The 23,378-nt window shown below is 42.6% G+C and overlaps 1 protein-coding gene across 1 annotated transcript in view; it reads left to right on the top strand.

Annotated features, from left to right (window-relative positions):
* Positions 1 to 23,378, top strand: part of CNGB3 (cyclic nucleotide gated channel subunit beta 3) — a 59,504-nt gene that overhangs the window by 21,301 nt on the left and 14,825 nt on the right. The window contains exons 5-13 of the mRNA XM_033156099.1: positions 9,100 to 9,251; positions 12,046 to 12,142; positions 12,203 to 12,264; positions 13,209 to 13,417; positions 15,948 to 15,998; positions 17,475 to 17,561; positions 19,373 to 19,437; positions 20,065 to 20,187; positions 23,164 to 23,305. Of these exons, the coding sequence (XP_033011990.1) occupies positions 9,100 to 9,251; positions 12,046 to 12,142; positions 12,203 to 12,264; positions 13,209 to 13,417; positions 15,948 to 15,998; positions 17,475 to 17,561; positions 19,373 to 19,437; positions 20,065 to 20,187; positions 23,164 to 23,305 (988 nt within the window). The remainder of the gene's footprint in view (positions 1 to 9,099; positions 9,252 to 12,045; positions 12,143 to 12,202; positions 12,265 to 13,208; positions 13,418 to 15,947; positions 15,999 to 17,474; positions 17,562 to 19,372; positions 19,438 to 20,064; positions 20,188 to 23,163; positions 23,306 to 23,378) is intronic.

Here is a 23,378-nt window from a genome sequence, read left to right as displayed (position 1 = left end):
CGGCAAGCGTGATGCCCCTCCTTGCTGGCCCGCCCCTCGGCTCCGCACCAAGGCAGCCAAGTGCTAAAAAGCCCTTTAAAAAAAAAACAGGAAAGGAAAGCAGCTGCTTGCTTGCTTGGCCGGCGGCTGCTTTCCTTTCCTGGTTTTTTTAAAGGGCTTTTTTATCGCTCAGCTGCCGAACATGGGGCCGAGGGGCAGGCCAGTGAGGAGGGGCATTGCATGACACCCCTCCTCGCTGGCCTGCCCCTCGGGTCTGCGTTGCAGCAGCCGAGCGCTGAAAAAAGCCCTTTTTTAAAAAGGGGGGGGGGAAGCAGGCGCCGGTGGCCGGCCAGGCTTTCCAATCCCAGGGGTGGGCCCCCACTACGAGTGTCACCCCCCAGGGCGGTACCCGGGGCAGACTGCCCCCCCGCCCCCTTGCTCCACCCCTGGCCTATTAAAATAAGTTCCTTGTCTTTGCTAGACATGTGGATTTTGCACAGTGAATACAGAAAAATGTCAGACAGAGACCTGTGAGGCTCAGTCTGGCCTTTGTTCCTTGTCTAGTGACGCTTCCACATAAGGCATTTTGTGTAGAATTACTGTGCCTCATTCATTCCCTTTCTGTGGGGCATCCATATGTCGCTGTCATCTAACCATTGTCCTCCTGTATTTCCCCTGTGTTTCTTCTGCCTTTTCTCAGGCTGCAGAAAGTCTGACCTTTTCCCTTTTTTTTTAGAAGAAGAACAGAAGATTGCTACAATCTCTGCCTGTGTTGACAGCCATGCTGCTGCTCTTCCATCTTTCTAAAATGTCAGGATTTTCATGGGCAGTTCGGCACACTTTTTTCAGCAAACGTAAAATGCCAGCCTCCCCCCTCCTCTACCCTCCCTTGCACCGAATCCAGATTTACCTACTTCAGGAAAAATCCCTTTAAGTCAGGGCAACGAAAATCTGTTGGCAGCAACCCATTTGTGCTATCTGAATGACTTGCTTAACCCCTATCTGGGAGCATCCTTTATGGGCAATTCTACTTGCAGTTTACAGCAGAGAAGCAATGATACCTAGCCCTAGGAGCTGCCTGTGTGTGTGTATATATGTGTGTGAGGGGTGTGGATCGTGGAGCTCACAGGCAACCTGCAGACCATAATACATGACCTGCAGACCATAATACATGACCTGCAGGCCATAATACATGGCCTGTTGGTGGACATCACCCAGCTCACACCCTTCAAGGGTCCTTGCTTTCCAGAAGCCATTCCGGTTTCTGATTTGATCCCTGAATGTCCTGCTTTTCCTTTGTTGTTGTTGTTGTTTAGTCGTTTAGTCATGTCCGACTCTTCGTGACCCCATGGACCAGAGCATGCCAGGCACTCTTTTCCTTAGGACATCCCTATTTCCATTGGAGAAATGTTGGAGGGTATGGTAGGAAATCCTGTTTTCATTGGAGGGTATGGAGTTATGTGACCCCGAGCCAAGGAGATAAGTAACTATCCAACCTTTAGAAGACATCTGAAGGTCACCCTGTATAGGGACTTTTTTAAGTTTAACATTTTATCGTGCTTTTATATATGTTGGAAGCTGCCCAAAGTGGCTGGGGCAACCCAGTCAGATGGGTGGGGTATAAATATTATTATTATTATTATTATTATTATTATTATTATTATTATTATACAGGACATCCCTAGTTTCATTGGAGACCATGCCAAGTTGGTGGTCTAACTACTTTAGCGAACAACGCTGAAGGCAAATACATCATAGATAAGGAACAATGGCAGTTATTTTGGGATGGGAGCCATTGGTCCTTTGCTGTCCACTATCGAAATATGCTGAAATCAGAGTAGGAGGAGGAGATAGTTTTTGAATCTGTTTCAAAGTATACAAAGCATGGGAGAGGGAGAAAGTCGCCACACCAGTGAGGTAATTTAAAAATCCACCTGCAGGATTAGCTAGAGCGACGGCATAGCCAGCTATTACCTCAGTAAGGAAGAGGTTGAACAGCCTACACAGGCTGACCATATGTCCTGACTTATTCAATCACAGAGGAATTATATAGCATAAATGGAACAGGCATAAAAACTTTACATGCCTCATTACTTCTCTTTTTCAGCTGTGTACTGTCTCTTATTAACACAGCCTTTGGCCGGAGAGCTTTTAAATTCCACAATCGGTGGACATTTTTTTTTTTTTTTAGTAACGTTCATTTCTTCATGGAAAAATTAATAATTGTCTTTACGGAGTTACACCCTTAACGAGATAGAGGATTTCAGATTCTTCACCTCACAGAGATTTTCTGTATATCTGAGCCAAAATTAATATCACCCACTCAAGCAAAATTTCCAAGTGAAGAGGTGAGAGAATTTGGGGGGCAGTCTTGAAAATTTTAAACCTTCAGTATTGCACCGTTTTTCATATTACAGGAAGCAGGGTTTTTAGATGCTTTTCTGCTTCCCTTTTTCAAAACAACAACAACACATTTCAGGGTCATCACATTTTTAAAAAATACATAGGGCATAGATAATAACAACCAAGTCTTTTCAGCCCAGAACCCTACAATTTGGTTTAAGATTTTCTGTCTGGAAGCTGCCGTTATCTCTCTTTGAATTATTAGGACCTTCCAAGCATGTGAAGCAATAAGCTGCCTCTACTAATTATTCCTGAAAGGCTCATTAAAGGTGTTTCAGACTGAACAAGGTTAATCATCCATTAATAGAAAAACCATGTGACATTACTCCTCTGGATTTCTGTTAAATAAAAGTTTAATTGATTGGGTATATGTTCTTCACACTTTCTCATACCTTGTTCATGTCACAAAACTAGTAATTAAAATAAAATATTATTCAGAGTTTAATTGGATACCTGAATTGGAGAAGTGTATGCATTGCATAGCCATAGAATTGCTTTCATTCCTTAGCTCTATAATGAAGATTAAAGGATTCTCAACCTGTTGTGACAGCCTAACTAAGACAACTAGGAAGGAAATTTCCATGACAAACCTTTAACTGTAGCAGAAGAAATATCTGGCTGAATATATGCATTCAGCGGACTTGAACTATGGCTAAAAGCTGGCAGAGTCCATTCAATAGTCTTGTCAATAGTCTTGTGGCACCTTAAAGACTATCACACTTAATTTATTTGTGGCATATGCTTTCATAGTCCAAAGTCCACTTTGTCTGGTCTGTGAAGCAATTGATGATGATAATATTTATTTATTTATTTATTTATACATACATACATACATACATACATACATACATACCCTGCCCATCTGCCTGGGTTTCCCAAGCCACTCTGGGCGGCTCCCAACAGACTATTAAAAACACGATATAAGATCAAACATTAAAAACTTCCCTAAACATGGCTGCTTTCAGATGCCTTCTAAAAGTCAGGTAGTTGTTTATTTCCTTGACATCTGATGGGAGGGCGTTCCACAGGGCAGGCGCCACCACCGAGGAGGCCCTCTTCCTGGTTCCCTGTAACCTCACTTCTTGCAGTGAGGGAACCACCAGAAGGCCCTCGGAGCTGAACATCAGTGTCCGGCCAGAATGATGGGTGTGGAGAGTAGGTGGGTATAAATTCCATAAGGCAAGCAGACAGATGGGTTCAACCCCCCCCTCCAAAAAGCAGGTCAAAGAGCAAAACAATGGAACTGATACCAGATTTGCTGCATTTCTGTGCAATTACTACAAGATTAAATCAAATCATACTCATACATCCTTCACCATACTCCGCTCAGGCACGCAAGAAGCATCAGAGTTGAAGAACACATCATAGTCAGGCAAAAACCTTACCGTCCGACCTTCTCAGTCCCCAAAACAGGACATGTGTCTTCAGGGACATGTTCCCGAGCAAGTCATACTACCCACACTTCGCTCTCACTCCCCAAAGAGCACTTTTTGAGGGTGCATGCAAGATCGCAGCACCCAAAATGGCCTCCATGATCTCACGTGAAGAAACAGGATGTCCTGTTTTCCCAGGGCACTTGGCAGGTATGCAAAAATGCATAAGGATGATGCAGAGCTGGAGAGGGGTGTGGCTTTGGAAAAGTCCTGAAGGCCTGCTAGAGAGGCTTGGGGGGTGTCACATTAAGCCCCCATGCCTGATCAACTGTGTCTTGGCCACCCATGCCCAGTACCATTACTTCTTATGTGCTATATAGTAAATAGCATTATTGGCTTAAGGACAGTTTTGATCAAGAAAACAGTGTGGAAGAAAGGGGTTGCTTCTCTGTAGATATTAATGGTATATGCATCTGATGAAAGAAGAGTTTGGTTTGATATCCCACTTTATCACTACCCGAAGAAGTCTCAAAGCGGCTAACATTCTCCTTTCCCTTCCTCCCCCATAACAAACACTCTGTGAGGTGAGTGAGGCTGAGAGACTTCAAAGAAGTGTGACTAGCCCAAAGGTCACCCAGCAGCTGCATGTGGAGGAGCGGAGACACAAACCCGGTTCCCCAGATTATGAGACTACCGCTCTTAACCACTACACCACACTGGCTCTCGGGCTGTGATGTTGTCTTATACCACTATCAGTTTGTTCAGATTTAAAGCACTGCCAGACTGTTGTTTGGGGCAACTGACTGAGTCTCAGGAATGTATGACTCCCTGGTACTATATTTGGATAATGCTTGTATCCTGCCTGTACTTCTCTTCACAAGGCACCAGGTGTCTCAAACCTGGAACTCTAGCAATGGAACTCTGTCATCTTGTTCTACTTGTTCAGCTTGCTAGTGGAGGGACCGTCTAACCTCATTTCTGCTGCTCTGTGGCATCACCACCACAGATGAATGAGAGGTGGTAGTGCTAATGTTAGCATAGCAGGGATCAGCTGACACAAGGGGTGATAGGCTTCCACCTGGTTCTATGAAACTGCTGACATGGTCTGGCCCCTTTGCTCATCCAACCACCGGCCCAGTCTCTAACCTCTTTGAGTTAATGGGTGATCTGTGATCAGAGCTTGAAGGATGTAGCCCACCAGCAACTTCATAAACCTTCTGGGTTTACCACCAACCTGTTTGCCAAAAAGAGGGGAGCAAGACAACCATAATACGTGGATGATGTGCTGCATTCACCTTGGTGGTCACGAGTTGTATGGACCTCTATTAGGAGACTCCTATTGATTTAGACAATGGCTTGGAAATAATGTGAAGACCTAAATGGTGATGTATAGTCTGCTTTAGCATGCCTGCAATCTACTTAGGCTCAAGAGTATCTATGATGTTGTTTAGGCTCATAATCGGAGCTACTAAACCAGCAATTAATTATGCTATTAATCACTGTGCTTACATTAATTATAGCTCAGAGGAATTGCCTGGTAAAATGAAAGTCACATCCATCTAAATTCAGCCTACCTGCTGGAGCATGAAACAAGTTTCAAGATACCATATTAATTTTGTGATGCTTCAAAAAGAGAGAGAGAGAAAGGAAAAATGAACATGCTACCACCACTTTGTGGGCCTGTATTCAAACAAACTATAGGCATGTTCACACACATGCTCTAAGTGTGGATGGGGGCAGTGGTGGAGGAAGAGGAGTGCGGGGGGAGCGTATCAACCCCCGGCAGCGCAATCCCGATGGGGTGCCATTGCAGCTGTCCCCCTGCCAATGCTGGGTGCCACACCCCCACAGGTGGGCCACGCCCCCAGGCTGCATGCTACACCCCTGTGGGAGGGGCATCACGCCCCCAGGACACGCGTCATGCCCCTGTGGGTGGCGCGCCACACCCATGGGACGCGCGCCAGCCCCGCCCCCGCCTGCTCTCCACCCCCCGGCGCCAGAGCATGAAGCTCCGCCACTGGATGGGGGGAAGCAGCATGCAACACAATGCCATCCCCATACATTGCACTTCCACTTCCCCTCAATCACATGAGGAAGGTCTGCAGCAAGCTTCTTTCAAACCCTCTGTGCAACCAACGACCCTGATAAAGTGGGGTCCCTGGTTGTGCAGAGAAATCTACCCATGTTTCAGTGAACATAAGTAGAAGCCCCTGAATATCTTTCCCATGTAATGTAGGGAAGATCAGAGACTCTACACAAGAAGACCTTGGGGCTGGGACTTGCATGTGTGCCCTGTTCATCACCCACACTTTGAGCATTCGGGCAAATTCCTGAACACACCTTTTGTCTCACTACCACCTGGATCCATCCTAGTGCAAATAATTCCGGCCCTATTCCACAAGCATAGAGAGAGTACTCACATTGGTTCTATGATGTAGCTCAAGGTGGCATTCATACAGTGTCCCCAGGTAGTATTACATGCAGGCACTGCCCACAGACATATTTGATATAGTTTCTATATCCTGTGTCTCCATTTAGCACCATGTTCCGGAACCCATTAATTTGTTCTCCGAAATACTCCCCTCTTCCCACTTTGAAAAGTTTGTTCACACTCTGGTTCAACCTGCAAACTCAAAACTGTTCAAAGTTGAAGTCTTGTAGCAGAAACCTGGATTCGCCACTTCTTTCTCAAGGTACATAATTAAAAGAAACTTCTAATACTTCTGCTTTTGGGTTGTCTGCTTCAGTGGATATAGTAAGACATGGTGCCTGACAAGGGTATGAAAGATGCACAATGCTCAGCCTCCTTTATAATCACTAACAGGGACTTCCCCAAAGACCTCAGTAATCAGGCAGAGATATAAAGGATCAGGCTGCCCTTAAGCTGTCCTGGACCTAAGTCATCAAAAGCCTTGTAAATTAATACAAGAACATTGAAACTGGCCCAGCAGTGTAAACATGCATTTCCAAGTTTTGTTCACGAGCTGCTCCTCACACAAGGTGCGCATCATTTTGCTTAGTGCCAGAAGATGCTAACACGTGCATCTTATTAGGAGATGACAAAAGAAGGGAGGGATAGGTAATGGAAAGACACAGAAGTGAGAGAGTAGAGGTCAGTAACCCAATAAGCATGGGATGATGTAACTATACACATGTATAGAATAACATTATCATCATCCTTCCCCGGCCTGGCCGAGACTGAGAAACCTTTTCTGCCAAATAGTGACAGAGTTTATGTTATGAGCTGCACGCCCAAGCTAAAACTGGTTGAGCCCAGAAATCTCACATTTCTTTTGGAAGGATTATGGATTAGAGAGAAAAATATTACACAACTGTATGTTCTTGGGATACACTCATCCTGATCTATGACTCATTAAGAAGGCCCTTTGGCATTCAATATTGGATAGCCTCAATTTATTACAAATCAACAATCACAGCAGAAAAATATTATGTTTGTTTACACTTGAACAACAGCCAGAAAATCCATCATGATATACTGCCTTAACGAGAATATGATTCCTTCACTTTGAGAAAAGGCAGGGGGAAGTGGACGCACCGTTTTAGACTCGCAGTTCTCAAAATCGAAACAAAATAAAAAAAATTCTTTCCAGTAGCACCTTAGAGACCAACTGAGTTTGTTCTTGGTATGAGCTTTCGTGAGTTTGTTCTTGGTATGCACACGAAAGCTCATACCAAGAACAAACTCAGTTGGTCTCTAAGGTGCTACTGGAAAGAATTTTTTTTATTTTGTTTCGACTATGGCAGACCAACACGGCTACCTACCTGTAACCAGTTATCAAAATGTGAGTCAGGAGGGGCTGCTCTTACTAAGCCTGCTGGTCCCCAACTGTGTTTTCAGAGCCCATTAGTGTGATTTGAGGGACCTGCTACTGTGCTCCAAGAGAGTAATTAGTCAAATAAATGAAGGTGCTTAGAAACGTACGAATTCAAAACAAAAATTAAATTTGCCAAATGCCACATTGCAAGGCACACATTTATTTGGGAGTAAAATCAGCATTGCAAGCTCTTGAAATAAAAAAAAAAAATTCTAAATGACTAAACAACAACAACAAGAAGAAGAAGAAGTGAATCTCTAACTGCAAAGACCACCAGGGTTCTTCTAACTCTGCCCTGGGAGGCCTGTTCCCACCCCACCTCCCACTCTAAACGTCAACTCTCCACTCGCCATATTATTGTTACCTAAGACCTAAGACTGTTGTACAAGTTGTTGGCTATCTTTGCAGATTGAAGTTGTCCATTACGCCAATCTTAATTCTGTGCTGCACATTCCTGGATCCAAATTCATCCCTTTACCTTGCCTCCTCTCAGTTGCTCCAGGTACTTGCCTCCATTTCCATCTCACTTAATGCTCATTCACTCATTACACTGTACACAGGTACAAGCCGTCTCTACACAGGTAAAAATAGATGTGTGAAATAGATTACACATGTAGTTTTATACAGTTTATTTATTGTGCACACAGGTACACAAGATGGTGTGCTTGTTTGTTTGGCTTTAATTTTTTTTAATCAAAATGAACATTTAACGCTCAACATGAAAACATTGATGGCACACTACCAGCTCTTCCACTGACACATGAAGAAGGGGTGAGAAGAATAAATAAGCAGGAGGGAGAAAATGGGGAAGCTGGACAAGGGTGGAAAGAGGTCACCATATGATTGGATTGAAGACCCAAAGCCAGATTGGCCTTTGCAAGCTATGTGTACATTAAAAGCATATGTAGATGTCATGAATAGTTCCATATAAAGTCATATTTGGCAGAGACAATGCTCAAATGGGAACAATTGCTCATATATGTCATAAAGAGTCCACCAAACAGCTGCAAAATCCTCAGTGTTCTGTGTTTCCACTTAATAATTTGAAGTGGTGGGCAAGCTTTTCCAGATTAGTAATGTAGACACTTGTACACTTGTTGAATGTTTAGTTACAGCGTCAGGAAGGGAGAAAAGCAGTGAAAGTTTAGGAGAGGGGCTGCCTGATCATAGCTGGAAGGGGCTCCTTTTACTATTAAAAGCAAGGCGTGCACAGAAACACACAATCTGTGCCTTATATGTGAACAGGATGAACATGTGAATGATATCCCCCACCATCACATCAAATGTGGCCCCAAAGTTGCAAAGATTGGAATTTTCCAGCATCTTGTAGGCCACAATATATGGGTGTTGTACATGCCTAACCCACCAGACCACTGGTGGGTCAAGACAATGGCTCTACTACTAAAGGCAGTGTTGGGGTGAAGTTCATCTGTCTTATAATTACTTGCCTTCAACTGTTTTTACTTTCCAAAGCACTGTTCTCCTTCTCTATCTTCCCACATAAACAGGACAGAGAATAAGCGACCAGGAACCCCCATAAATGAATATGCTCAGACTCAGCTGCAAGAAATCATCAAGCAGATGCGAGAAAGGACAGCCACGTATAAAGAAAAACTGAGTGACCCAGTCATCTCCTCTCCTGAGCCCAGTCCAACAGCAAGTAAGTTCATTTGTATAGTTGTAAACTCTCAGATAGTCAACCATCTACCTATATTTGTACTTTATTGTATTTGATTCCTTTGCTATGGCTTGTGGCTGATGCAAATAAAGATTTTATCTCCCTAAGTTGGTGGAAATAAACTGCAGCCTCGCCAACACTTTCACTTGTCCTTTGCCTAGAAGGCACAGGTCTGAGTGGTTTTCCACTTGACCCACACTTTTTAGGCACAGGTCTGAGTGGTTTTTTCCTTTGCCCCATCACATTCCCCTGGAAAACATGCTCTTTAGCGCTAAAGTGGGACAAACAGAAATCTGCAGAAAACTTGATTGCCATTTGTTCCGATTCAGTTCTAAAGACTGTGTTTCCCCGTGGTAAAGCAATGGGGCAAAAGGAAACCTGGATAAGCCCTGTACCACACCTACATGTGCTTGAATTATTATTGAATGTAATAAACTGGCACTGTCATTCAAATCATTGCACTGGTTTATGCTTCCTAAGCTGTATGGGTCAGCCCTAGAAAGTGTGTGAACCAGGAAACCAAACATTAAGTCCAGAAACCCATGTTTTGAAGACTACCCAGTGCTTGACACTTGCTCTGTTTTTGCAACTCCAGGAAGAAATCAAAAACTGGAGATTGCCGAGTGAGTAAATTACACAACATTTGGGGCATAAACATTATCTTCCAATTTTATTTTTAAGAGATACTGACATTGACTGTAATACAGTAAGCCACAGCAGGATATGCATCTCACCTGAAATCAATTAACTACTGTATTTAACAACTGTCAGAAGAAATCTGTATTTCTCACTATGCACAATAGACAGAAGGAAATGTATAGTTGGCACATTCTGCAGTTCATTGACACTGCTGTGCACTCTTAAGCTGAATGCAATAAATTGGACAAATGCAGTGGAGTGACAAAGATAACAGAAGCTTATCTATTTCCTTATGCTTGCCAAGAAAAGTGGAAATCAGAGAGATGAGATACCAATATTTCAGCTTTTTGGTCCTGCAACAGTACCCTTACACACGTTTTTCTTTCCTAGATTTTGCCAGTAGCAGACCGTGTGGTGGGGCAGCAGCACTTACCTAACCTCCAGTCAGTAGAGGGGGAGGCAGCAGCAAGGTTAGCGCAGTGCAAATGCGCCAGCAGGTGCACTAGATGGTACTACTTTTGCACTTGCATTGTGTGAACCTCCATGTTGTCTTTCCCCTCCCCCTTTACCTCCTAGTAAGCAGCAGCCATGCATCATGCTGCCTCACTGGATTTCTGTCTCTCTTGCATTCAGGCACACCTACAGCAGAAATTAAGATACCTTGTGTTTATTAAGTTAATAGAGCAGGAGGGAGTCGACCTTGCTGGCCTGGCCCCACCCCCAATATGAACATCTCCACCAACTCCATCCCTTGGACCTCTGCACATTTGACAAAGGTCTTAAGGGGGAGCCCAGACATCTTCAATTCACATGATGTGTTTAATGCCCAATTCATTTGATGCTTTTCCTGGGTAGGGAGGCAGTTTGGGGGCGGGGGGAGCTGGCTTATTTTCATCAACATGTTTTGAATCAACACACAATGTCCAATCAATTAGGTCTGGCCTACTCTTCACATCCCGATTAACAATCAGATGCCGAAAGTTTTGTAACTTTTTATATCCAGAGCTGGTCTTACCATAAACGAACACAAAGCCGTTGATTTGAAGAATGAATTCCAGAAGGAATCCTACTTTCTAACCTCATGTCTTATTCAAACTGGCAACTCTGTACAGAATGCAGTGCTATTTTTTCTAGGAAAAGAGGTGCCGGAACTCACCATGAATGCTTCCCTTGTTCTCTTAACATGGCAATGGCACCCATCTGAGAGGTGCCGGAACTGAGTTTTTGTGAGTTTTGGCTGAAAAGAAGCCCTGACTGAATGTATGGTTATCATGCATCTTGCTGAAAGGAAATAATAAAAAATACATTTAAATGCATTTCATCTTTCACACCTAGGACTCATATCATCATGGTGTAGGGAGATGTACAGGGAAAGATTAACACTAATAACAATATTAGTTTTAATCCTCACCCCACCAAACTTGTTCCTGAGGCAGAGTGGATTTTGTTGACAGTTGTTCACAGAGTGCATTTTCCTAGTGCAGACCCTCCAAGTGTCCCTATTTTCCAGGGGTGTCCCTGATTTAGAGAAGTTGTCCCAGTTTCTGATTTGATCCCAGAATGTCCCACTTTCCCTTAGGATGTCCTTATTTTCATTGGTGAAATATTGGAGGGGGTGGAGTTATCCGACCCCCCCCCCCCAGCCATCTGAAGGGAAGTTCTGTACAGTGGTACCTTGTGTTATGGACCAGATCTGTTCTGGAGGCCTGTACACAATGTGAAATGCCCGCAACTCGAAGCACTGTGTCTGTGCAGGCGCGCGGCATGATTTGGCACTTCTGCACATGCGCGAGCGGTGAAACCCGGAAGTAACGCATTCCGGTACTTCCGGGTTGCTGCGGGACGTAAAGCGAAAAGCTGCAACATGAAGTGAATGCAACACGAGGTATGACTGTATAGGGAAGGGTTTTTTAATGTTTTTTATTATGTTTTTATATATGTTGCCTAGAGTGACTGGGGACACCTAGTAAGATGTGTGAGGTATAAAAAGTAAAATTATCATCATGGAATGAGACATCTCCATTTTCATCAGAGAAATGTTGGAGAGTATTCTAGTGTATAACTCTCTGTAGCTTCAGATATCTTTGTGCATTTGAGAAACTTGTGTGCAATGCTGCCTCTTTGGAAACTTCTCTAGCACCCAAAAAGACGGCGCCACCCCCGCCACCAAAAGAGGAGAAAAAAGAGGAGAAAAAAGAGGAGAAAAAAGAGGAGAAAAAAGAAGAGGAGAAGAAGCCGGAAGAAGCAAAACCAGAGGAGCATTACTGTGATATGCTGTGCTGCAAATTCAAGAGGCCACCCGTGAAAGAATACTTGAGGAAAATGAAGCTACCAGAAAGTATAGATGCATACACAGGTAAGTTGAATGCCTTCTTACAGGAAAGAGGTGCTGGCAGCTGTGAATACGATAAAATTACTGGTAGCTCATACCAATTATAAAGTCCTCTGTTGGCATAAGTTAGGGTTGCCATATTTCATGAAGTAAAAAATCCTGACACGAAAGTTGTTGAGCTTTTTTGAGGGGAAATCACCCAAAAGCATGGGCAAAGAGTGGCACTGAAACAAAACACTTCCTGGTTCTGTTGGCAAAAACCTGGACATTTTCCCAATTTTTCAAAATTCTCCCCAGCCCGGACGCAAATTTCTCCACTTCAATCCTGTGCATGTCCGGCAAATTCCAGATGTATGGCAACCCTGCATAAGTACTACTGTTCTGTTACACAGACAAGTAGGTGGGTTGGCACTAGTCATTTATTGTATTCACTGGTGAAATTAAGAATCTGCCTTCCCAATTCAATCCAAAAGCTCAGCCCAGTTCATCTCAATTTTTTCAGCCTTGCAGTCACCTTTAGCTAACCTGAAACTTGTGACCCACTACTATTTTGAGGACCGGCTACAAGAAACTGGCCTGCTCAGTCAATGTTTGGTACACAGCTTAGCCAACACATAATATGTGGTTGGGTTTTTGAGTTGTAATTAAACTTGGGCGTTTTACAGTGGTACCTCGGGTTACAGACGCTTCAGGTTACAGACGCTTCAGGTTACAGACTCCGCTAACCCAGAAATAGTACCTTGGGTTAAGAACTTTGCTTCAGGATGAGAACAGAAATTGTGCAGCGGCAGCAGGAGGCCCCATTAGCTAAAGTGGTACCTCAGGTTAAGAACAGTTTCAGGTTAAGAATGGACCTCCAGAACAAATTAAGTTCTTAAACCGAAGTACCACTGTATTTATATATTGAAGGCGATGTATTCTCATGCCAAAAACAGGATTGAGTAATTTTAAGGGTTTTTTCCCCCTAGATCGTCGCTATATAGGATGGCTGTTTTTGGTTACCGTTGCTTATAACTGGAACTGCTGGTTCATCCCACTGCGATTAGTATTCCCATTTCAGACACCAAACAACATGATATACTGGATTGTGATAGACATCTTATGTGATATCTGCTACGTCTGTGATCTGCTGATATTTCAACCCCGAGTACAATTCGTGAAAGGTGGAGACATAATAGTAAGTAAAGATGGGCAGGGAGATAAGACACAGAAGGGGCACACGATAAGTAGACCCCGTAGTGTAGGAGGTAATGTTGGATTTTGACCAGAGGGACCTGTGTTCAAGTCCCCACTCAGCCATGAGCATGGGCCTCTCTAGTCTAAATTAATGTAAAGTATTCCTATAAATACTTTTTAAAATGCAACTTTTCCTGCTTTATTGACGCATCTTTCTTTTCCAGTTTTTACTATGGAAAAGTAGTTCAGCTAGCTGAATAGGGAGATATCTAGTTACCATAAAAGTATGTATGATAAGAATTAAGGAAAATAGAGGGATTAACTTGTATCCATTTTGTATGCAGAGGATTTTTCCCCGCCTTTGATTTGATTTATTACATTTCTAGGCCGCTTTTCATTCAACTGAATCGCCAAGCGGCTTGCAAACAATAAATAACATAATAGAACATCATAAATCATATTGAATAATTAACAAATTATAGTCTGTAAAACACTATTAACAAAGCACTATTAACAAACTAGAAAAATAAGCTAAACAGCACAATTTCAACAAAAGGCATATCGTAGGTTTCACAAAGTACTACAGCATTTGTAATCTATAAACCAATATTTAAAAAACAAACTAAGCACTGAAGAATTCATACACGCACTCTCCCCACCCCCATGACTCAAAACCTTCCACTCTATTCAGTTCATTAAACAGCACATAAACATAATGCCTGTGACTTCTAGGAATGGAAGGTGGAGCAAGGCAGGTGGGGGAAAAAACCATTGCCTGGTGGCCAGCACAAAGTTTTTGTCATCACTAATAAGGATAAAGAAACCTCCTTCACATGAAGTACAGAATAATGCTCAGGTGTACAGTTCTGATTAAACACAATGGGAAAGGCTGTAGCTTAGAGCTTAGAGCTCCTGCTTTGCATGCAGAAGTTCCCAGTTTCAATCCCATACCCTTTTAAAATGTGGCTCTTTTGGGGGGGACTCATTTTTTTCCATTTTATATACTGTGATCTTTTTATGTGAACCACCCTGAGACCAGTGGAGTAGCAACGGGGGTGGCAGGGGAGTGGACCGCTCCTGGTGCCATGTCTCCGGGGGTGACAAGGCATGCGGTCTGCCGCCACCGGCGCTCCAGCGCCATGCGGATGGTGCCGGGGTCCTCTGCTCATGGCTGTAGCCGCATGTAGAGGATCCTCCATTTACGGCTGCGGCCGCGAGCAGAGGATCCCGGTGCCGTCCGTGCAGCGCTGGAGTGCCGCCGCCAGCAACCCGCTATGTAGCGCGCATGTGCAGCATCGCTACATACAACGCATGTGTTGTACGTGGTGACACTGCACATGCGCACTATGTAGCGATGCCCCGCCCCTGGGTGCACGTCGTGTTTGCCGCTCTGGGTACCCAAGCGGCTTCCTATGCCACTGCCTGAGACCTAGGGCGGTATATAAATTAAATTAAATTAAATTAATAAAATAATCTCAAGGTAGGGCTGGGAAGAAAGCCTGTCTGAAACCCACGAGTACTGCTGCCAATCAATGTAGACCATAGTGGGTTAGATAAACCAACAGTGTATCACAATGTAAGGCAATTTCCTAAGTGCGAACAAGGCCCACCTACCCACAGACAGTAATTTAAAAATAAACATCTAATCATTCTTAATATATGCACTGTTGACAGTTCTAATGCTAATGAGAGCACATTCATCCAGCGTTGTGTGTGTGTATTTTACAGCCTATGAAACCATACCCCTAATCCAACTGCTCTGAGATTTTTTAATTCTAACAATACCTTCCTCTATCCTCCCTCTATACCTTTAAATATTTTCAAAAATGATATTTAAAGAAAGACTGGAGATTTCCCCCATGCAGAATCATGAAGGTTTAATCACCCCTAAATATTCCACAAAGGGTGTCCACCTACCTGCACAGGCTTCTTCTCAGTCTTGTTTCCTAATGCTTATTGTTTATTTGAAAGAAATAACCAAGTGTTAATCTACATGTTTGCTTAGATTTCCAGATTTTCTAAGCCATTTGCTAATTCCCAAACAAAGTTGCAGAAAAGGAAACTTATTTCCCTACAAACATACAAATCCCGATCCAACTTAATATCCCAGGGTTTGGTGTCCGTGTGTATGACCCCTTGCTCAAGCTCAGCAAAACAAGATTGTGTCAGAGATTGCTTGAGACCCCGATATAAGCTGCCTTGAGTTCCAGAGGATATACATTAAATTTTAAAAGTTAGCTGTAACTAAATTCAAAACCAATTGAATGAGTCGGCTGTCCCTAACTGAAGTCTCATTGCTTTCAGTAAAGCTTAGTTACAGCTCACATTAGCTGGGTAGCCAAGGATAAGGTTTTGGATGTATGCATGCAAACTTGCCTAAAACAAAGGTTTGTGCTTTGAGACCTCATTCCACAAGTGCTAATGGACTTAAGCTAATCATGTCTAACTTAGACAGATGTCATCCTGAAATGGATCTTTGTTTTTGTACTGAGGTTTACCTAACTGCATGTTTTTCCTGTTTCTAATTATAGTCAGATAAAGTAGAAATGAAGAAATACTACCGGAGCACATTAAAATTTCGGGTAAGTAAATAAGGCACGCTTGCTAAGGGAACAAAACAGTTATTCTAACTATATATCCGCTTGGGCATTGCTATCCTACAGCTTCCCTCTCCCCACCAAGGTAGTCTTCAAGGTGGAAATCAGGCAGAAAATCAGAAGAAGAAGAAGAAGAAGAAGAAGAAGAAGAAGAAGAAGAAGAAGAAGAAGAAGAAGAGGAGTTTGGATTTGATATCCCGCTTTTCACTACCCGAAGGAGTCTCAAAGCGGCTAACATTCTCCTTTCCCTTCCACCCCCACAACAAACACTCTGTGAGGTGAGTGGGGCTGAGAGACTTCAGAGAAGTGTGACTAGCCCAAGGTCACCCAGCAGCTGCATGTGGAGGAGTGGAGACGCGAACCCGGTTCCCCAGATAACGAGTCTACCGCTCTTAACCACTACACCACACTGGCTCTCAATGTAGTGATGTACATTTGTAGTGATGTACATTTCAGATATTGAAACTGAAACTGATACATGATCAAAAACTTATGGTCCCATCCCATTAGAAAATGGGTCCCATCGCAACCTATGGTCCCATCCCAAAGGGTGGTGAACCTTTGGCCCTTCGGACATTGCTGCACTGAAATACCCACCAACCCCAATGAGCATGACCTGAGGCCCCTCACCCTTGCATTAAATAAATGAGAGGTTTGCCTTAGGCCTTTTCTTTGATGGAGCATCAAAGATTCAGCTCCTGATTCTCCTATTGCAGCCACCCTTGGAAAGGCATATTTGCTTAATTGTTTGCCTACTTTCTGTTGGGCCTGTTGGCGATGTATCATATTTGAGCAGCACTTGAAGTCCTTCCTATGTTACTGCATTCATTACATCATCTTGTGAATGAAAACTATAATGTGGAAAGAAGCCTCGAGAGATTTGGCGTTGAGAAGGAATCCTCTCTTAGCTCAGATGAGCCATGCTCATCTTGAAATCTGGAATAGATATTTGAAACTCACAATATTTCAAGGCAAAATTTGTCTGCTAAGGACCAAAGAAATGTGAGGTGGACAAGAACACAATATGGTCTGCCCTGAAATGGAATATACTGGCTTCACAGAAAACATTTTGCTTGATCTTTGTCAATATTTTAATACCACTTCGTCGGCTTTGGACTACATATGCAGTTCTGAGCTTTCCTTGAAATCTCCCAAAGATGGACATTTCACTTTAGCACCTTGTTCAATCTCTTGCCGATAACCTACATGATGAATCCAGTCAGAAACTAGGGATCCATTGGCTAAATCCAGCCTTACAATACCATCATCTGGGCTCAGTTTATTTATATACTGCATGCATTTTCTGGAGTGCTCAAAGTGGTTCAGAGAAAAGAAGAAGATAACAATATTCTGCATATAGAAAATGTATTCCATGTACTAGAAAGATGGAACCTGAGCATTCCATTACAGTTTTTAACTACATGATAATTAATTTAACATTGTTCTTTTTTTCTTCAACAGCTTGATTTGTTTTCCATAATACCATTTGACGTCTTGTACGTTGTATTTGGATTTAATGCAATATTTAGAGCGAACAAGGTGCTGAAGGTAAGATGATATTATGTACTGTTACCCTCAGTCCAGGGAAAGAAATCCTACTTGTAAATACATGCTGTTGCTCATTCACAGTGGTCAGGGGAGATTTCCAAATATACATGGCGCAGGATGGTATCAAACTTCTTCCAGCTGCACAACACAAATTGGTTATTTTGAAGTTTATTGGGTCATTCCAATTCTAAATAAGTGGTTTTTGAGCTGAAAAACATGTGGTTCCGAATGTCAGCCAGGTTCCCAGAAGGCATTATATGAACAAACACTGATAACAGAACTTGCATTTCCGTATTAATTTACCACCAAATGAGTAATTTAAGACATTTTCATTTAACATAGCAAGAAAGATTCATGTGAGGAACTGATATGGATGCCCACCTACTCAATCCTACTGCAAAATGGATTGTTGTACTGTTAGTTTGTATGAGGCTAATGATGGATCCATCCATCATCAGATTGTTGGTGATGGTGCCAGTCTCTTGCTTGGGAAATAAAGACGGGGAACACAACTCTCTCTGATATTGTTTAGAATATTGATTGTTAGTCTGTGTACTGTTATTTTACTATTTTCTATAGCTTTTATTGTATGAGCCACCCTGATAATATTTATATTGAAGAGCAACATAGAAAGCCATCACCATTGTTATCTGATGAAGGTGACATACACACAGTCGCACCTGATTTCAGTTTTTTAGCTAAAGCAGCCCTCCCCAACCTTGTGTCCCCCTGATATTTTGGACTACAACACCCATCAGCCCTGACCCAAGGTGACTAATGGTGAGGAATGATGGGAGTTGTAGTCCCGAATATCTGGAAGGTACCAGGTTGGGGAAGGCAGAGCTACAGGTGTATTTGTGGACTCCTCCATCCAGTTACTCCATGAATTAATCATATTTGTGTCCTGCCTTTCTTCCAAGTAGCTCAAGGCAGAAGCATATATGTCCCATCTCCCCACCACCACCACCAGATATTTTCTCCTTGCAGCAACCCAGCACCATTGATTAGGCTGGGAGATAGTGAGCAGCTCAAGGTCACCCACTGAGCTTCATAGCTAATGGATTTCCTCTGCCCTAGTCTGAGGATAACTGGATGGAGTTGGTAGTTCACACACTGAGGATGCAATCCTTGTGTGGGAGTAAGTCACACTGAGAAGAGTAGGACTTACTTCTGAGCAAGCATGCATAAGATTGCCCTGTACATCTGTAAAATGTAGAGTCACTAAATTGTTACAAAAAATGCTGTTTTTAAAAAGCCCAACCTTTGAGCATGTGAAAAACTTGGATGAAGGGCAATTACTGTTTCTCTCCAATGGGTACCATTTCTAGAAACACATCTTTCTCTTTTTTTCTGGCTCCCGTGTCAGTTTATCTAAATTAACTTCAAATTAATGATCTAAACAAGCCCACTTCATTTGTAAAATCTAGAAAGGTAATTATCCAGACTGCCACCTCTCTTTCAAAAAGCCAGCCATATAGAAGAAAGGAAATAATAAATGGGGAGCACCGAAAAGAATGTACTCTATCTATGAGCAAGAAACTTCGGTTGACTAGGTAAAATATCACTGTCATCATAATTCATCAAGACCACTGATCTGCTAAATGGAAAAGTATCCTCCATAGCCAAGCTCCTGGAAAAAAGTGATATTTAAAATGTCAAGTTGTTTCTAGTTTTTGCTAGTTTAGCAGTATGGTCATTTTTAAACCAAAATTTTAACATTGCCAGAAACAGGCAGTTTTATGTCGCAAAATCCATGTGAGATTATATATTTACCATATACAGTTGCGTTTCCTCTCTTGGTTTGCATTCAGCATCTCACGTTCTTTGAATTCAATGACCGACTGGAGGCGATCATGGAAAGAGCATACATTTACAGGTATGTGCTAGATATGCTCCGGTATCACATTGTAGAGTGTGTTGACATATTTAAGATTTTTCAGTCTCTCCCATTGGATGGCACAGCCTTTTTTTTTTTACAGCCTCAGATACCGTCTGTAAAATGGGGACATAAAATGGGAATATTCCACAGGCAAGGTCCTGTGAGGGTGCTGGAGGCAGGCCTGTGTTGTTAACTGCTTGGAGCCTTAGAGGAAGGCTAGGATCTAAATGAACAGAAAATGTTAATGTCCAAGGCACAGGTTCCTGGTGTGGTGCAATGGTGCCTGCATTTGGGAGCAACAACTAGCAAACACTGTTTCATGAACCACAGTTGTATAAATATTTCTGGCTGATTGAATTAGCATGCCGCAAGTTCCTATGGGAAGCATACTTTACCAGTGCCCCTGTACCTGTTATGAATGGCAGTGATTCATTTGGCAATTGCAGAAGGGGAAGAGAGTTGAGCACCAGCTTATTTTTCCACTCTGTCAATACTGGCCATAGTTGTAATTCACAGCAGGTGTTAGTATTGCTATTGATCAAAACCCAGGTCTCCAAAGGGAAAACAAGCACAGGAGTGTGTGTCCCGTAGGAATGACATCAATTGTTGTTTATGTTTTTACAGGGTCGTCCGAACTACTGGGTACCTGTTGTTTATCTTGCATGTTAATGCATGCCTGTATTACTGGGGTTCAACCTACGAAGGACTTGGCAGCACTAAATGGGTATACGATGGCAAAGGAAACATGTAAGTTCCTTTGCATTGTGTGGCGTTTTCCCAGCTTCCCATCTTGCTTGCAAGCAAAACCTTCAGAACTTGCTTGCACTGCTAACTTTTTAGCAGCATTGCTGCTGATTGGAAGTAATGAACAATGCTAATTATATGGAAGGCAGGTGTGGTGAGTGATTAGTTTACCGTTTGGGGTTTTTATGGGTTTATGAGTCAGCTCTAATCAGTAACTTAATTAAACATTTAGAAAGCACAAGGGTCGTAAATTAAACTTACCGATTAGGTGTGAGCAGAAGAAGCATTACATACCACAGCTACTTGGAAAGTTCAATGGAGTACAATTAAAACACATGCTATGCAACCTTCCAAACAGCAACAGAACATTTTGCTCCCTTAAGAGTCTTCACAGGGTCATGTTCTGTCATTTCCTTTCATATGGCAAAGGATACATGTAAACATGTTGCAAAGAGAGAAACTCTCCGGTGGGAGCTGACACTGCGCAGTGCAGCTGGGGAAGAGGTGCCAAGTCAATAGCTATTAATTCAACAAAAGAAAAATATGGAACGAAGTAGGGGAGGCAACAGCAGGTAGTATATATTACATAAGACATGCATGCAGAAATGTAGCGAGTGCAGCTTTTGCAGACATGATGGCAATGCAGCTAATGTGGGAGGAAAATATGGATCCAGGTGACCCAGGTGTGGGTGCTAAATAGCAAAAAAAAAAAAAAAAAAATCAGCTGGGTACCTGGATTTAAAATGTGGGGCTAAACTCAGTCTCTGGCATGTCGGGGACTGGCGGGGCTCTTTAGAGTTTGTGGTGGAGGCAAGGGAGAGGAAAGTGACCCAGGAGAGGGGGTCAGTGATTTATGGAGTTTGGTGCTACCTGCAAGGCAGGAGCCAGGGCAAGAGGAGGATGGGGCAGGACACAGGACTCTATCGTGTTCAAAGTAGCTGAGCATTAAAATAATCTGATGCAGAACACCTTTGTCCCTCAGACATATCTGGTTCTATATTACGCTTTGTGTTAGATTAACTGAAAGTCATTACTCCTGTTAGCACGGGACGCCAACCATGAAGAGGCTGTGGCACTCATTTAAATTTCCCAATGAAGCAGGAGGCTCACTATTTGCAGCTATAGGGTTCCTCATTGATCCTCTTGCCTGCCACTTGCTATAAAAGGTAGAACACCTGGTATGTTGTTCAAGTGTCTTGCACAGCAAGCAAGGAGTGGTGGCCAAAGGGACCAGCAGGAGACAAACAGGAGAATCTATGGCTCTTGAATATTCCACACAATTGATCTTGGAAGGTATAGTGTCAGTCCCTGGGTTACAACTTGCCAAGCCTTCCACCAAGGACTGAAATGCTTTGTTGTTTATACTGGAAAATTACATCAGTGTGTTATTCCTAGGGACTGGATGATTAAATATCCTTACCAACCATACTAGCACTCAGCAATCCATTCTAAGTATGATTATAAATGTGCAAGAACTCACATACATATCCTAGCCCTTTGGTGTGCTGTCAGTAGTCTTCTACTGGCCTGTAAATTGCAAATTGCAAATTGTATTTGTCCAACTGTAACTTAGTGGTTATAATAACAAAGATTGGTTGATTATACTGGAGGGTTTGCTTGACCTGAAGCAGCCTATCCAGGAGCCTAGTATAGGGATGGGTGACTCCGCCAATTTTGGTTTATATCAGTTTCTCATTGTTGCAGTTCTCTGCATATCAGCTCTCCACATTTCCACATCAGTTTGTGATTTAAAAACAAAGCAAAAACAAGGTACGCATGAAAATTCATCAGCGTTTTAGCACCAATTTCTCCTAATACAGACATGTTTACATGTAATTTTCCTACTAATGACATTTTTGCAAAGCAATTTCCCATAACAAAATGCATTTTCGAATGTTACTTTCACTAATATATGCATTTGTATGTACATTTTACCCTAGTATATGCATTTTTGTATACATTACCTTTTTGGAGTAACTGCACTGAAACAAAATTTGGAGAAGTGTAGCTTTTGACGGATGGCTGTGCTTTGGTTCTTGTATTGTTTGGAATGTGTGAAGTAGGTAGGTTTGCATTTAAATGTGAACTGAATAAAAAAAATTCTCCCATCCCTACTAGTAGACAACAGCCTTGTGGTTGTCACCCTAGCAACAATGCATTGAAACACCTGGTGTTGCCAGATTGAAGTGTGTTACTGAGCAGACAGACCAAACACCACACATTTTCTGGCTGTTAAAATGAGAGCCACGTAGTCAATCTGCCGCTGTCTCAAGAATGAACTTTTTAGAACGAGAATTATTTCCTTTGGAATTCAATAGAGTGATCAATAATCTCCCCTGATGTGTTCAGGAACAGTTTTATATGTCTGACACATTTCAAGTGAGGAAATCTGAAGATATGACCGCCAGAGGGTCCAACATACTTTCCATTATTATAGAGTCATGAAATGACAGGCAATGCGCTCACTCTGTTTGTACAGAAATAACATTGCAGGTGTGCTGCATGGCCTGATTTAGAGAGACATGGCTCGTTGTTTGCCCCCATTTCAATAAATCTCTACAACTTAAATTAAGCCAACACAACTATGAAGGCTGTGTCTCTACAGACACCATCCGTACTTAATAATGACTTGTTTAGTGACACACACACACACACACACCTTGTGGGGAACCTGTGGCCCTCTAGCAGTTGTTGAACTACAACTCCCATCATCCCTTACCATTGTCCATGCTAGCTGGAACGAATAGGAGTTGGGATCCAGCAACATCTGGAAGACCACAGGATTCCCAGCCTTGTTCTACATAAAACCATAAAGTAATACTTTTTTTAGTTCATTAATTATCAGGACTAGTTGCAGTGAGGAGGCAGAGAGAGGACATTTTTCCTGATTCTGAAATTCGGAATAATACAGAATAGTATTTCTGCATTGGAAACATATGTAGAAAAATAATGTTATTAAAAATTGTATTCTATCTACAGGTATCTAAGATGTTACTATTGGGCAGTTCGCACTTTAATCACTATCGGTGGGCTTCCAGAACCAGTAACCATGTTTGAAATCATCTTTCAGCTTCTGAATTTCTTCTCAGGGGTCTTTGTATTTTCCAGCTTGATTGGTCAGGTAAGCAAAGGCATTAATGGTTAAACTGACCCTTGAGTTTAAGAGGTTTCCAACAATCTGTGTAATTAACATT

Source organism: Lacerta agilis, chromosome 7, assembly GCF_009819535.1.
Source record: "Lacerta agilis isolate rLacAgi1 chromosome 7, rLacAgi1.pri, whole genome shotgun sequence".
Lineage (NCBI taxonomy): Eukaryota > Metazoa > Chordata > Lepidosauria > Squamata > Lacertidae > Lacerta > Lacerta agilis.
The sequence above is the reverse complement of the archived record's forward strand: the minus strand, read 5'-3'. Positions and strand labels throughout refer to the sequence as shown.